This window comes from Rosa rugosa, chromosome 3 (genome assembly GCF_958449725.1).
Source record: "Rosa rugosa chromosome 3, drRosRugo1.1, whole genome shotgun sequence".
NCBI lineage: Eukaryota > Viridiplantae > Streptophyta > Magnoliopsida > Rosales > Rosaceae > Rosa > Rosa rugosa.
In genome coordinates this window covers 11,540,488-11,555,259 of record NC_084822.1, presented here as the reverse complement: position 1 = coordinate 11,555,259, position 14,772 = coordinate 11,540,488, and the positions used below count along the sequence as shown (strand labels likewise).

Below are 14,772 nucleotides of genomic sequence, written 5' to 3'. Positions count from 1 at the left end.
TAGTCCACCACCAAAAACACCACTCCAAGCCTTTTCCAAACATTTACCTTTGCCGCCCACCCATGCTCTTCCTCCAAAACTCTTTGGTTGTGTGGCCTATGTTCATGTTCCTCGCATTCAAAGGATCAAATTGGAGGCATGTGTGGGAAGTGTGTCTTCATAGGTATGCTTCTACTCATAAGGGACATCGATGCTTTAATCTCATCACTAAACGAACATATGTTACTATGGATGTTACGTTATATGAACATGATCTCTATCGTGATGTAGAAGAGCAGTCTTCTGATATATCTTGTCCATTGGAGATAGTGGACAATCAAGTACATAGTGACAAATTACCAACTACAGGCGCAAATTCAGCAAATTCTGCGATGACTGAGAGTAACAATCATTCACCAATATCAGAAACTACGAATACAGAACCTTCATCAGTCGCAGAAATAGAATCTGGTGATTTTGAGGGCAGAAACCAGTTGCTAACACCAGAAGTTGTAGACACAGATGACACCCACCCCCCTTGTACTACTACATCAACTCCAATGCTCCTTCAGAATGATCCATAGGTAATTACTAACCCTGCCTTTCAATCCCATGATAATACAAATGTTGAACATTCCTTTGAAATAGGACCAAGTAATACCACCAGTGTGTACCAATTGCTAGCTCGGAAAAACAGAGGGCAACTAAAAGCTCAATATGAAGCAGACCCTAAAGCCAAAGCCAAATATCCAATGAACAACCACATGTCATCCCATAGGCTATTCAAATCATATGCGTCTTTTGTGTTTCATTTATCTGCTATTGTCAACTAAAGTGCAGGAAGCATTGGTAGACCCTAAGTGAACTAAAGCTATGAAGGATGAGATGGAAGCCTTGCAAAGGAATCATACATAGGAACTAGTACCAAAACTAGCAAGAAACAGAACTGTAGGGTGCAGATGGATCTATACACTAAAGTATGCTTCTGATGGCACATTAGACAGGTACAAAGCCAGGTTGGTTGCAAAAGGGTACACCCAGACATATGGTATTGACTACTAGAAAACTTTTGCACCAGTTGCTAAGATCAACACCATTCAAGTAGTATTATCTCTAGCTGCGAATCTAAACTGGCCTATAAAGCAATTTGATGTAAAGAATGCCTTTCTTCATGGGGACTTAAAGGAAGAAGTGTGCATGGATCTACCTCCAGGCTACTCTCTGCCTTCACAAGCAGGAATGTTATACAAACCAAAGAAATCCCTTTATGGCCTCAAGCAATCTCCTAGGGCATGGTTTGGAAGATTCAGCCAATCTATGAAACAGTTTGGTGACAAACAAAGCAATTCTGACCATACACTAGTCCTGAGACGGAGGAAAGATAATATTACTATTCTCACCATTTATGTTGATGATATGATTGTGATAGGTAATGATCCAGAAGAGGTGAAGAAACTAGAAGCACATCTCTCATATGAGTTTGAGATGAAGGATCTTGGAGGATTGAAGTATTTTTTGGGTATTGAAGTGGCCAGATCAAATGAGGGCATATTCTTATCCCAAAGAAAATATGTGGCTGATCTACTGAAAGAGACAGGTTTACTAGCATGTAAACCAGCAGACACACCAATAGAGCAAAATCACAAGCTAGCAAAATATCCAGACCAAGTGCCTACCAACAAGGAGAGATAAAGTAGCCATTGATATAGCACACTAGTCCTGACATTGCATATTTCGTGAGCGTTGTAAGTCAATTCATGCATGCACCAAGTGAAGATCACATGGAAGCAGTAAACAAAGTTTTGAGATATTTGAAGTCAACTCCAAGTCAAGGGTTATGTTTTCTAAAAATAATCACTTGGAGATTGCTAGATATACAGATGCAGATTGGGCTGGTTCTCTCAATGATAGGAGGTCCACTTTAGGTTACTTCACTTTTGTGGGAGGTAATCTTGTCACATGGAGAAATAAGAAGCAGAAAGTGGTAGCCAGATCAAGTGCAGAGGTTGAATACCGTGGGATGGTTTGTGGTGTATGTGAGATGTTATGGCTCCGAAATTTAATGAACGATTTGGGCTTCAAACCTAAATATGCCAATGGAGTTATATTGTGACAATAAAGTAGCCATTGATATAGCACAAAATCCAGTTCAACATGACATAACCAAACATGTTGAAGTGGATAGGCATTTCATCAAGGAGAAGTTAGAGTCAAAAATCAATAACATGCACATGTAAGAACTGAAGATCAATTGACTAACATTCTGACGAAAGCTGTCTCTAGTAAAGTATTTCGCAGCTCACTGGACAAGTTGGATATTCAAGACATCTATTCCCCAACTTGAGGGGGAGTGTTACTGGTTGTTCCAATTAAGATTAATTGTTGATTGATTGATTGAGTTGTAATTATAGGATAAGATTGATTGATAGGATAAGATTGACTGATTTGTAATAATAGGTGATTGAATTGCAATCATAGGACTGATTAGTGTAGGTGTTAAGTGCTTTCCATTTGTATACAATCTGTAATCCTATTTAAACCTTGGTGTAAGATGAATAGAAACACAGAAGTTTATCCAATATCTAAGAGAACCAGCTGGACTGTCTTTAAGATTTTAAATCGATCATGAGGATGAATTTCTCGTGGATTTACTTTTTTCGCAGGGCATGTTATACGGATTAGTTGATAGTTGATAATAACAATGGGAGCAAGAATAGCGTCGTCACAGTTTGCTCCTTAAGATTTGGAGATCAATCTATGGAACTGGAATTGAAGTTGGTCTATGGCCTTAGAGAAGAAGGTAATGATGTTGAACTTCGTGATGACTATCAAATCTTCTTTAATGGAGACCGCAAGTCGTATTTGTTAGAATCAACAACCAATAGCGATAAAGAAGTCTTGTTGATCCATCAAACGCTTGATTGCTTATGCCTCGATTGTACTGATGATGATGATTGGGTACAAAACTTGGGGGACCAAATAATTTTTGGCTAGAACATAGCTCTTCCTTGTCATTTCCTGCAAGTGAATTCAAAAACAATCTAGATGTAATAGTGATAATTAATTATGCGTTACGATCAATATGATTTCTTCACCTTTTCATTATGTTCTCAAGGCAAAATGTCACGTTGGTGTTGTGTCCTAATTTCTAAACTAGATTCATATAGATTAATTACCTAATTTAGCTCTACTTATTTACTTATTAGCTTGACATTTTAAGATTCATCCTACACTTTAATCATGTATCGGCACGATGTATGACTTTCTAAAGTCGAGCAAATATAAAGGAAAAATGCTAAAGTGTATTGTCATGACATATCTAATTAATCTGATCATTTTCATGCAGATGGAAGTTATTGAAGTTGAGCAAATAAACAAGAAGATTGAAATTACAAATTATCTAATTAATCCTACTCTATGCAAATTTTCCTTTCGTATCTTATTGAAGAAATTACAAATTTATTAGAACGCAATTCAATTTATCGATAACACTAAAAGTTATTCTATATATATATATATATATATATATATATATATATAGGATTTTTCTCAGGTAAGGATGTCCTTAGTTTTTCTTATGGAACGGATTTACTGTTTTCACCCACTTTCCGATCACATTTTCACATCTTAACCGTTCAGTTTTTAGGTCCTAATGTATGGATCACCTCTGCAAAATTTCAGCCAATTTGGTGATCGTTAAGGCGTCCAAAACTGCAATTTACACGAACGAACCGAATCTGTCGAACCGGAACCGTTCGTTTACATTGTTGTAAATTATAGTTTTGGATGCCTTAATGATCACCAATTTGGCTGAAATTTTGCAGAGGTGATCTGTACATTAGGACCTAAAAACTGATCGGTTAAGATGTAAAAATTTGATCTGAAAGTGGGTGAAAACCGGAAATTCGTACCTAAGAAAAACTAAGGACATCCTTAGTGTAGCCGGACTGTATATATATATATATATATATATATATATATATATATATATATATATATATATATATATATATATATATATATATGGGCTAAATACAGATTACTACCTTATAGTTTGGGTCCAAAATCAATTAAGTCCCTGAACTTCTAATTTCATCAAAAACACCCCTGCACTCTCAATTTTGATCTAATAAGTCAAATTTGTTAGTTTTCCGACAATTGAGTTATTTAACTTGTTAATGTGGCTCATATATGGCCTATGTTTTATGATGTGGTGTCTGCAGGCCACCTCTAGTCAATTTAAGAGTGAGTCCTACTATTAAAAATAAATAGTTTTTCAACAAATAATCCAACTATAACTTGAACCCATAACAAAATATTAACGAATTGGACCTATTAGATCAAAATTGAAAGTGCAGGGGTGTTTTTGATGAAATTAGAAGTCCAGGGACTGAATTGATTTTGGACCTAAACCACAAGGTAGTAACCAGTATTTAGCCCTATATATATATATATATATATATTTATATATTTATTTATTTATCTGTGTGTGTGTGTATATATATATACAGATTTTATCCAGTGCGAAGTTTTGCTTTGAAATTAAAGTGTGCATTTAGAGTTTAGGATCACTTTCGGTCGCATATCCACATCTCGACCGTTCAGTTTTTAGGTACTAATGTATAGATAACCTCTGCAAATTTTCAGCCAAATTAATGATCATTAAGACATCTAAAACAGCAATTTACAATTATGAACACAAACGGTTCAGGTTGGACAGATTCGATTCGTTCCTTGATTTAATCGAGTTCGATACCTTAACGATCTTCAATTTGGCTGAAAATTTGCAGAAGTGATCTATAAATTAGGACCTAAAAACTGAACGGTTAATATGTGAATATGTGATCGAAAAGTGGTCAAAATATGGAAATCCGTTCCTTAGCTAAGGAACGGACCTCCTTAGCAAAGCAAAGATGTGTGTGTGTGTATATATATATATATTGATTTCAGTGGTGGTGGCCAAGGATGTAGCTATGATGCAGATTTGGGGTGGGCCAATTTAAGGCTTTCTCGATCACAAGAAATTTTTTTCTTTGTTGATAATAATTCAATAGATTTTGAGACTAAATTTTAGAAGAATGACTAATGGAAAATGTTGTAACTAAAGAAAAAAATGGAGAACAAAATGTGGAAAGAGCAAAGAAAAACAGACAAGATTTGCCTTTAAGAGAATAAATTTTTTTTTTTTGAATAAGAGAATAAATTTTTAAGAAATACTAATAGGAAAAACTAATAGAAAAAAGAAGGGGAGGGGGGGAAGAAAAAGGGAGGAGAAAATGGGGAAAAAGACAAAAAAAGAAAAAAAACAGGAACTAAAGAAAAGAAAATTATGCAAAAAAATGAGAAAGATATGGGTTAATAACAAAGAAAACAGCCTAGGGGACTCAAACTCAGGTCAGGCGTTTGTCACTTTGCCAATTGAACCAAAGTCAGAGCCATGATTAAGTAGCACACTTTGGCTTAGTTTGGGATTGTTGTGCTGTGAGATGAAGCACTTCTGAACTTGCTGTGAGAGGAAGCACTTCTAAACTTGCTGTGAGAGGAAGCAGCTGAGGTGTTTGGTAAACTGTTTTTAAAAGTGCTGTGAGAGCGAAAAGCAATTTCTAGGTGTTTGGTAAGTTGAAGGCAAATGTGGTTTAGCTGGGTATAATTACCAAAATGGTCATATATGCTAAGATATGCTACTAAAATACATAATTTTGTTTTTTTGATTATGTAGCCATACCAAATAAAAAAATTTCTCATGTATTATCCTTGTACCTTTGCTTGGACCGAATAAAAGATTTACTTTAAACCCTTCAATATGCATATTATGTTTTAATATTACACAAAATAAGTCAAGAATATTTGGATTAATTTCCCGACCATAGTTCAACGGGAACCATTACACAAAATATATTGAAGTCACTTGAAATTTGCAACTAAATGCTAATTAAGTAGATGCATTCATTAGACTTTGTGCAATTATATTTCTTAACACCTCCATTTCTTGTCTTCCCGAACCATCTCCTTCATGTTTATTATCCTCCCTGAACCATGTCTACATTGGAAAAGGAGCTTGCTAGGTAAATTGCCTTCCTGATTGCCAAGGCCTTAGCTGCCATTGGCGAAGGGGCTAACAATTTCACTGCTCTTCCAGCAATTAAGCAAGCAAGGAAGCAATCAGAAGTTTCTCCTCCTTGCTATCAGATATCGAACAAAGCAAGGAAGCAATCAGAAGTTTCTCCTCCTTACTATCAGATACCGAACAAAGCAAGGAACAAGCAATTCACAGCAAAATAAGTGAAAAGGAGAAATCTGTGGTATACAGAATGCAAGTAGAGACTTGGAAGCTAAAGAAAACTTGTTATAAGGAAAAATGTGGTGAAATTCATATGATAATGAACTTATACACAAAATTTGGCAATGCTGCCTTATAAATGACTCCTTTCTCCACCATATTCTACCCTCTACAAAACTAATGCTTTGGAGTCTCTGACTTACTGAAGTACTTCTTCAAAACATCCATATCGACCCAAAATCAGCCCTCACTAAATCCGGTGGGTTAGCAAAACCGGCAGGCCAAATCCGGAATCTCTTCAGCGCATACACAGCACAGATAGATGCAAGATTCGATTCTCATAAGTTGCACAGTTACTGGATTTCTTGTTCATCATCTGGTTTCCAAATACATAAAGAAAATTAAAAAAATCGCAAATATTAGAATCCAAATTCTAATTTACTTGAGGGATTGATGCAAGCAGAACCAAAACCCAACCAAATGTGTGCCCATCACTTCCTCACATTCCTTCCTTTCTTCGAATTAAAAGGGAATACATATATATTTAAAGTGAAAGAAAAGCTATATATTTATTACTGGGCAAAAGGAATTCCAGGCATTAGATTATATATAACCATACACAGTCGATTTGTGGGAGTGTGAAAGAAAAAAAACAAAATTAGGTTTATATATATTGAACTCAAATTCAGAATTTGTATGAATACAACCTAGATCTCTAAATTACTGAACTTTCTTAGCAAACAGGCACAAGGAAAGTGATGTAGAATTAGGGGAAGACAATGAAGATAATAAGCAAAACAATTCACTTGAACATTCAAATTCCCACAAATTTGGTGTATTTCAATGAGTAGAGAATGACTCACAGCTGATGCTTTAAGAGAACGCACAGAATGTCTCCATATGGGATTCTAGGAACAAACCCAATTTCAATTGGCTCCATCCCATAATCGAGATAGCTGGAACAAACAGAAAAAGAAACACGAACTCAAACAACCAACCAAAACAAACTAATCTTGCAATATGAACTCTATGATGTTCAACCATATTTGTTGTGGAATCAAGTCATCAACCCAACCATTGTCACACAGAACACACGTTATTGTGCAGGGCTTTAAGTTTGACACTAATATACAAAGGTTGAAATATGTATATAAACGAACCAGTAGCAAAAAAAAAAAAAAAAATTCCTAGGTAGCATCATAATCAAAGAAATGAAATCAAACTACAAAAATGTGGAGGGACTGGAATTGAATTGAAAGAGTGATTCTTACTTACCCCGTCTCTGCCTGCATAAATTTAGTACCCAAAATACCACAAATTGACCAAATCTAGAAACAGGGTCGCAGCTCTTGTTTCGATCTATTACTACTTGTTCTGCAGGGGACGCATATAGAGAAAAGTAAGAACTTTAGAGGAGAGAAAGAATAAGAAGCGCAGTGAATCGAAGCAGCTTCAACAATATACTATAAATTTAGGGAGAGATGGAGAAGGAGAGGACTTACCGTGGAGTTTGATTAGCTGAATCAATTCATCACTTTCGGCTCAATTTGCTGCTGAGTTTGAGTCAGAGAGAGAGAGAGAGAGACAGGCGGTGAGAGAGAGAGAGAGGCGGTGAGAGAGAAAATATGGCGAAGCTTTGAAGATGTGGGAGACACAGAGGGATCTCTCGAGCTAGGAAGATATGTTGACGGCAAAGGAGGCTGGGAAGAGAGAATGGAGACGCTAAAAGCAACCCTATTGGCTTAATGTAATTGTTAGAAAATGATGAGGACATAATAGGTCATTTGGTAAATTTCATTAAACATACACTATTCACTCCGTGTTTTCCACAGAAGCATAATCCTTAAGCTGGGTCTTGGTTGCTTCTCACTTTTAGCTTCCGTGAGAAGCTATTTGGACCAAAAGCAGCTTCTAGAGAATTTACCAAACACCATACCATAACCCCAAAAGCAGAAGCACCCCCAAAAGCAGGTCCAAAATCAATCCCAAACTGGGCCTTATACTGTCTAAAAGATTGGAAGAATTTTGGGCTGAGCTGTAGCCCAACCAGCCCTTCACTTGGCTTCATCTCTAGGTGGCCTTCCTTGGTGGCCCTGACGCCTTTTCTTCGGTTGCTCAATGGTTATGCCAATGGCTTACTTGCTTTGGTCGCAGTGGTTATACGTTTCAGTTCAAGTGGCATAGTGGTGGACTGGTGGTGTGGTTATTTTACTGAGGTGGATGTGAGTTGGTGGTTCAAAAGGTGGTGATGTTTCCAAGGCCTAGGATCGGGTGGAGGAGACATGGTTGCCGTGGATCTTGATTTCAATGTATCCGAATTAGGTTTCTAGTTCAATTTTTTTTTATATCGAGTCATAAAAATATGAGTCAATTTTTATAATGTTGCCCCATTAATATATCGTCAATTTGCTAAAAAAAAAAGTGGAGAAAACAAAACAGAAATTATCAATTGATACTACACAGTAGAATTTAGAGTGTAGGGTAATAGTAGCAAAGACAATGTAATCTTCGCTTTTGATAAATCATTTGACTCGACAAATTGTGGTGATGGGCCAAGCCCTGTATCATTAACTTGGCTGGCCTGTTACATTTTGTAATTCGTCTGAACCTGTTAATTTTTTAGGGCAATTAAGTAAATCCATAAACAACAAATTACCTATAAGTTTTGAAGATCAATTGCCTCTATCAATTTCACGCTTCCAACTCTCTCTGTTTGTCTCTGTTTCTCTCTCATTCTTTATACTTTCTAATTCGAGTTTTCTCAACGTCCCTTGCTTTCTATGATTGCAAATGGCTGTTGGCACTATGATTACAAACTATCAAAAAGAAGGTGTAGCTGAGAAGATTAGACCTACATTGTATTATCTTGAGCTTATCAAGTATCAGCATCCCATATTTCCTCGAGCTTATTATTTTATTGCTGTGATAATTTCTTTTTGGTAAGACCATAAGAGAATGGAAAAAAGTTATTGGCTGACTTAAATATTGTCATACATTGAACATGCATTGAACATACTTGTGAGTTCTGATTGGTTGGTTTTCTACAACTTACATTAATTTCACTGATAACCTTCTTTCGGCTAAAACTCAGTGAAAAACTATTTGTCCGCTTAAATAGGGTGCATGTATACTGACCATTGAAATTATAAAAACATGACCTCTTTTAACTCATACAAAAGTAACGAGGTGATTCTCATCAGTAATACATGAATGTGCCTATATGTTTCACGCGAAACAAACCTAAAAAGAAAAACTACTAAGATTAGGTTGCTTAGCTAATTTTCCACAACATAAGATTGATGCCAATGCCATCCGGTTGCAACTTTTTTAACCTACACTTCAAAGTAGACCAGTAGCTCTTTGACTTACTAGTTTGTATAGCATATGTCATTAAAGCCCCTTTGGATTTTCTTTAAATCCAAATCCACAACCTACTTACTCATAATCAAACAATATTCCCTAGCCTTCTTCTCTATCATATTTCTTCTAGAACTAGATTCAGCTATGGATTCAAATAACAATGAAATAATCCATGACTTCCCACCTTTCTTCAAAGTCTTCAAAGATGGTAGCATAGAGAGGTACATGTCACCCGGTGGCCACGTTCCGGCGGGACTCGGCCCAACAACCGGAGTCCAATCCAAAGACGTGGTGGTCTCGCCTGAAACCGGAGTAAAGGCTTGTATTTTGATCCCCAAAATCAACGGCGGAGGTCAGAAGTTGCCCCTCTTAGTCTATTACCACGGTGGAGGCTTCTGCCTGGGATCAGCCTTTGATGAAATTATGAAGAAGTTCGTTTCATCGCTAGTCCTCAAAGCCAACGTCATTGTAGTTTCTGTTGACTACAGGCTAGCCCCAGAGCATCCTCTACCAATTGCCTACGACGATTCCTCAGCCGCTTTGCACTGGATCGCTTCCCACTCTAATGGAGAAGGGCCTGAGGCTTGGCTGAATGAGTATGCAGATCTGGACAGGGTTTTCTTGGGCGGTGAGAGTGCTGGAGCCAACATCGCTCATTATGTTGCGGTCCAAGCTGGGGTTAATGTTCCGGTGGGGTTGAACATTGTTGGCTTAGTTATGGTGCACCCCTTCTTTGGAGGTAAAGAGTGTGACAAGATGTACAAGTTTTTAAGCTCAACGAGTTCAGGCTGCGATGATGATCCGAAACTGAACGCGGCAGCGGATCCGGACTTGGTGAAATTGCCATGTAGGAAGGTGTTGGTTTGTGTTGCAGAGAAAGATTGGCTGAGAGATAGAGGAGTGAGCTACCATGAGACTTTAGAGAAACTGAAAGGGGAAGGGTTTGCGGAGTTGTTTGAGACAAAAGGAGAGGACCATTGCTTTCATTTGTTCAACCCCAATGCCGACAAGGCTGGCCATCTGCTGCAAAAAGTGGTTGATTTCTTCAATATCTGAGCTGAATTTATTATATAGTTGACTGAAATCTGAACACTGGGCAGCTATAAATTTTTGCTGCGCTTGCTTGCTTAGTATGCTTCTAGCTAGCTTAGTGGGTGATTGTTTGTAGCGCATAAATTAGTATGCTTCTAGCTTGCTTAATATATGCAAACGCTTCTAGCTAGCATAGTTCCTCGGCAGTTGGTACACTATCAATAAAACTTCAAACTGAAGTTCAGAACAGAGAAAGTGGGTACATTACTAGGTACATGAATTGCCCGAGTGTGCTCAATTGCTTTGTCTAAAATCTTAGTATCTTCAATCGGTTTTAGACTTCCCAATTATTTGGAACCGGCCACATATATAGGATGGTAGGCAAAAGGCATAGTTGGATTAGATTATCAACATGCCAAAGGTTGCAATAAACACACTGAACTGTCGAGAAAATGCACTGTGCGATGCCGCCAATTAGGATACCATGAGCTAGAGATGGAGGAGTAGTGGGATGCAATGTGACCAGAAAGAGGGGAGGGGTTTGTGGAGTTGTTTGAGACAACAGGGGAGGACCATTGCTTTCATTTGTTGAACCCCAACTTCGATAAAGATTGGCCATTAGCCGCAAAAATTGTTGATTTTTAAACTTTAGGTTAAGCCTAGTTGTTTCTCATAGTGATACGTACGTACAAGGCCAACCAACTGAAGTACTTGCATTTGCATAGTCATGCGTACGAAATACTGTCGCACCTAAGTAAGTTTCTTTGCTCTCATATATCTTTAAAAAACCGATTTGAATCTTGTTAATAAGAAAAGTTCAAGCAGCATACTAAACCAAACCAACACAGAAGGAAAAATACTGCAACCTGACACGCTTGCTTCTAGCTTGCTGGCATAAACATCATGCATTTGTGTAAGAGCATACTTATGATTGAACATTGGCAAAAAGAAAAGTCGATACTGAGCATAACTTAAACAACAAACAATCTTGGCACATGAAATAAACGTACTTCCAGCTCGGATGCCTGCCAAATCAACTAGTCTTCAGTAGGAACCTGGCATAGAGAAGTTCATGCAGGGCAATAAACTCCTCTATTGTTTCAATTTTTTGGTCTTGTTTCTTTGGTTCCAGTGTAACCTTGATCGAAGCACCCAAGCATAAGAGGAATATGATAGGCCAGAGGTATATTTTGTAAGGATTCTCAATATGCCGAAGGATGCAAACATACTGAACTGTTGAGTAAACCCATTGAGAGATGCCACCAAGTAAACCACATATGTCAGGTACACTACCAAAGATTTTGTTACCGGTACCGGAATGTTAATAAAACCACCCAAACATTCCCAGTTGCCTCCTATATTTCACTTTCTCCTTTATACCCTTGTGAATGAGCTCCCAGATGGAAATGATCACAGCCAAAATAGCCAACACCATGCTAATTAGTGCAGAATGGGGCTTATTACTTGCGGAGGAAAATTGATCAAACATAGCTGACGAAATCTCTAGACCAACATTGGTGAGTAAAAATATCCACGCGGTTGAAGTGGCGTACAAAAGGAAAAGGTTATGCATTAGATTAAAATTTCAACATATCTAGCAGAAAAAAACACACACACACACACACTCTCACCATTCTATAGTTGTGAGGCTCTTCATCCATTACTTTTTTCATCAAGTCAGGCATCCAAATGCGAGTTTCTTCAATATTTAAAACAGGCTTTTGCAAGAGTTCTTCAAACATCGGATCTTCAATCTTTATGCTAGGAACTCTTTTATAGCTATCTAGTACACCCAACACAGTTTTCCATTCTTCTAATGCAATATAAGTTATTTTCAGATCCTCTAAAATCTTCTTGTTAGAAACTCTTTTCTTATTATCTAACACTGATAAGACTGTTTGCCATTGATCCAAATGTTTACCACAAAGAAGTGAACCCAAAAGCACGAGAGCTAATGGATGCCCTTGAGCATAGTGTACTGCTTTATTTGCCAGTTCCTCATAATCAGATGAAAGTCTACTTTTTGGGGAGGCATACCAACTAAAGAGCTGTAAAGCTTCATCATCATTTAATCCCTCGACTTCATATATTCGGTCAACTTGATGAGCCACTAGCAAATGCTTATCTCTTGATGTTATGATAATTCTACTGCCCCGTCCGAACCAATCAGACCCTCCAGCCAAATTGTTTAACTGGTCCAGTTGATTAACATCATCGAGAATTATGAGAACCCTTTTTTCTCTCAGCCTTCTCTTTATCATATTGATTCCTTTGTCAACATTTGTCACCTCCAAATCTTTTTCCCCTAGAATCTCAGAAAGAACAGTCTTTTGTAGTTGGACTAGACCTCCCGGTGCCTTTGAAATTTCTCCAACAGTTGCCACAAAACAACTACCTTCAAAGTTTTGGACGATTGAATTATACACAGCTTTAGCAACCGTGGTCTTGCCTATTCCGCCATTCCCACATATACCAACCATGCGAACATCACTTTCTTCAAGTCCTAAAAGAGAATCGTACCCGAGAATCTATTCCAATTGGGTACCTGCAAGGTTAAATACGAAACATTCAACTTATTGGAAGATTTTTTTTTTTTTCGGAGCATCCTGTTCAATATATATACTAGAGTTGAGGTGTCTTAATTTTTAAGACATGCAAGAAATTAATCACTTAAAATTATAAATAAAGTTCAAGATCTAGTTTAAAAGACATCTATATTTTTCATCAAAAGAGACTAAGAGAGTGCAATGTGAAAGTGTGACCTCATGCAACTCAGTAAAGAGAGATATTACTAGAGCACGAGTTGGTTCTAAAACATAAACGTTGACAAAATGTATTCCTATATGTCAGATAGTAATCTCTAACATCATCCTAATTAGGGAAAAATTCACCAACGGTGTCTGGACACTTAGGGGACTTTCAGAATGATACCTGAACTTACAAAGTTATCAATGTGATACCTGGACTCATTTTTTCGTATCAACATCGTACCTATGACCAATTTCCGTAACGGCTCCGTGACGGAAATTGGCCGTAGGTATCACATTGATACGAAAAAATGAGTCCAGGTATCACATTGATAACTTTGTAAGTTCAGGTATCATTTTGAAAGTCCCTAAGTGTCCAGACACCGTTGGTGAACTTTTCCCAATTTTGCACGTGCGATGCACGTGAGTCACTTAATGAAGACAAAATGACCGATTTACCCTCAAATTCTTTCTTTTCTTTTCTTTTTTTATTCTTCTTTCTTTCTTTCTTCTTCTTCTTTTTTGGTTTCTTCTTCCCCTGATTTGAATCATCAAGATTCAAATCATCTTGCTCGTCCGATTCCCACTGCCGATCGCCGATCAAACACCGCCGTTGCGTCTCAATCCACCTTCATGCACCACAGATGTTTCTGGTTCCCCCAACTTCAAATCCTATATCAAATTGAAATTGTGCATTGAGGCTTCACCGCTCACTCCGAGTTCATCCCCGCCGCCACCGCCAATGACTTGACCACCACCACTCTCGTTCTCTCCTCCGACCCCCTTTTATACACCATTGATCAGAAACTCAGACCCCGTCAGCCCTCCACTCTCAAATCACAGCTCCAATCCCACCCCTCCATCCTCTCCTTCGTTCCCGACATGCAACACCACCTCCACACCATCCTCACCTGCAATTTCATCGGTTTAGCCGACAACTTCGGCCTCTAGCCCAACTTCGATCAGAGGCAATTTTAGGCAGACAAAGATTAACAACTTCGGCCTCCACACCATCCTCACCTGCAAAAAATTCGAGCTGTTCTTATTCACCAGCTTCGCCACTCCGCTGCTACCCACCATTGTGCCTCGCCGATTAGTAGACAAAGAACGAGGGCATATGGAACAAGAGTCAAACAAGAGTCATCCTCTAGTCTTGTCCCATATGCTGGACATCCACCACTACCATTACCACCCAATAATAGATTCAATACCATTGGTAGCACCCTTGGTACTAATTGTCCCAATTACCAGTCAGCCCTAGTCAATCAATATGACCCATTCAAAACTGAATCTCAAACACATTACAAAAAAACCTCTCCCTATATCCAGCGATTTAGTTATGAACTCTTCTATGTTGAACCAACCATGAGTCAC

General features: G+C 38.0%; 2 protein-coding genes and 1 long non-coding RNA gene across 3 annotated transcripts; 1 reads left to right on the top strand and 2 right to left on the bottom strand.

Annotated features, from left to right (window-relative positions):
- Positions 1-6,288: 6,288 nt before the first annotated feature.
- Positions 6,289-7,911, bottom strand: LOC133741136 (uncharacterized). The gene is made up of 3 exons (XR_009861640.1): positions 7,762-7,911; positions 7,123-7,633; positions 6,289-6,635 (listed from the first exon to the last, which is right to left on the bottom strand). It is a non-coding gene; the product is annotated as an uncharacterized LOC133741136 (long non-coding RNA).
- Positions 7,912-9,677: 1,766 nt separating this feature from the next.
- On the top strand, positions 9,678-10,841 carry LOC133740940 (2-hydroxyisoflavanone dehydratase-like). Its single transcript, XM_062168872.1, has one exon. The coding sequence runs from the start codon at positions 9,764-9,766 to the stop codon at positions 10,673-10,675; it is 912 nt and encodes a 303-aa protein (XP_062024856.1). The 5' UTR covers positions 9,678-9,763; the 3' UTR covers positions 10,676-10,841.
- A 639-nt stretch (positions 10,842-11,480) lies between these two features.
- Positions 11,481-13,140, bottom strand: LOC133737219 (disease resistance protein Roq1-like). The gene is made up of 2 exons (XM_062164825.1): positions 12,283-13,140; positions 11,481-11,540 (listed from the first exon to the last, which is right to left on the bottom strand). The coding sequence occupies exons 1-2, from the start codon at positions 13,129-13,131 to the stop codon at positions 11,481-11,483; spliced, it is 909 nt and encodes a 302-aa protein (XP_062020809.1). The 5' UTR covers positions 13,132-13,140.
- Positions 13,141-14,772: the final 1,632 nt, after the last annotated feature.

Excerpts from the sequence above, each read along its gene's own strand:
- LOC133737219 (XM_062164825.1), bottom strand. The coding sequence starts at position 13,131 with ATGGTTGGTATATGTGGGAATGGCGGAATAGGCAAGACCACGGTTGCT. Across the intron at positions 11,541-12,282 it reads AGCCTCACAACTATAGAATG|CAAGCTAGAAGCAAGCGTGT; the intron begins GTGAGAGTGTGT and ends TGTTTATGCCAG.
- LOC133740940 (XM_062168872.1), top strand. The coding sequence starts at position 9,764 with ATGGATTCAAATAACAATGAAATAATCCATGACTTCCCACCTTTCTTC.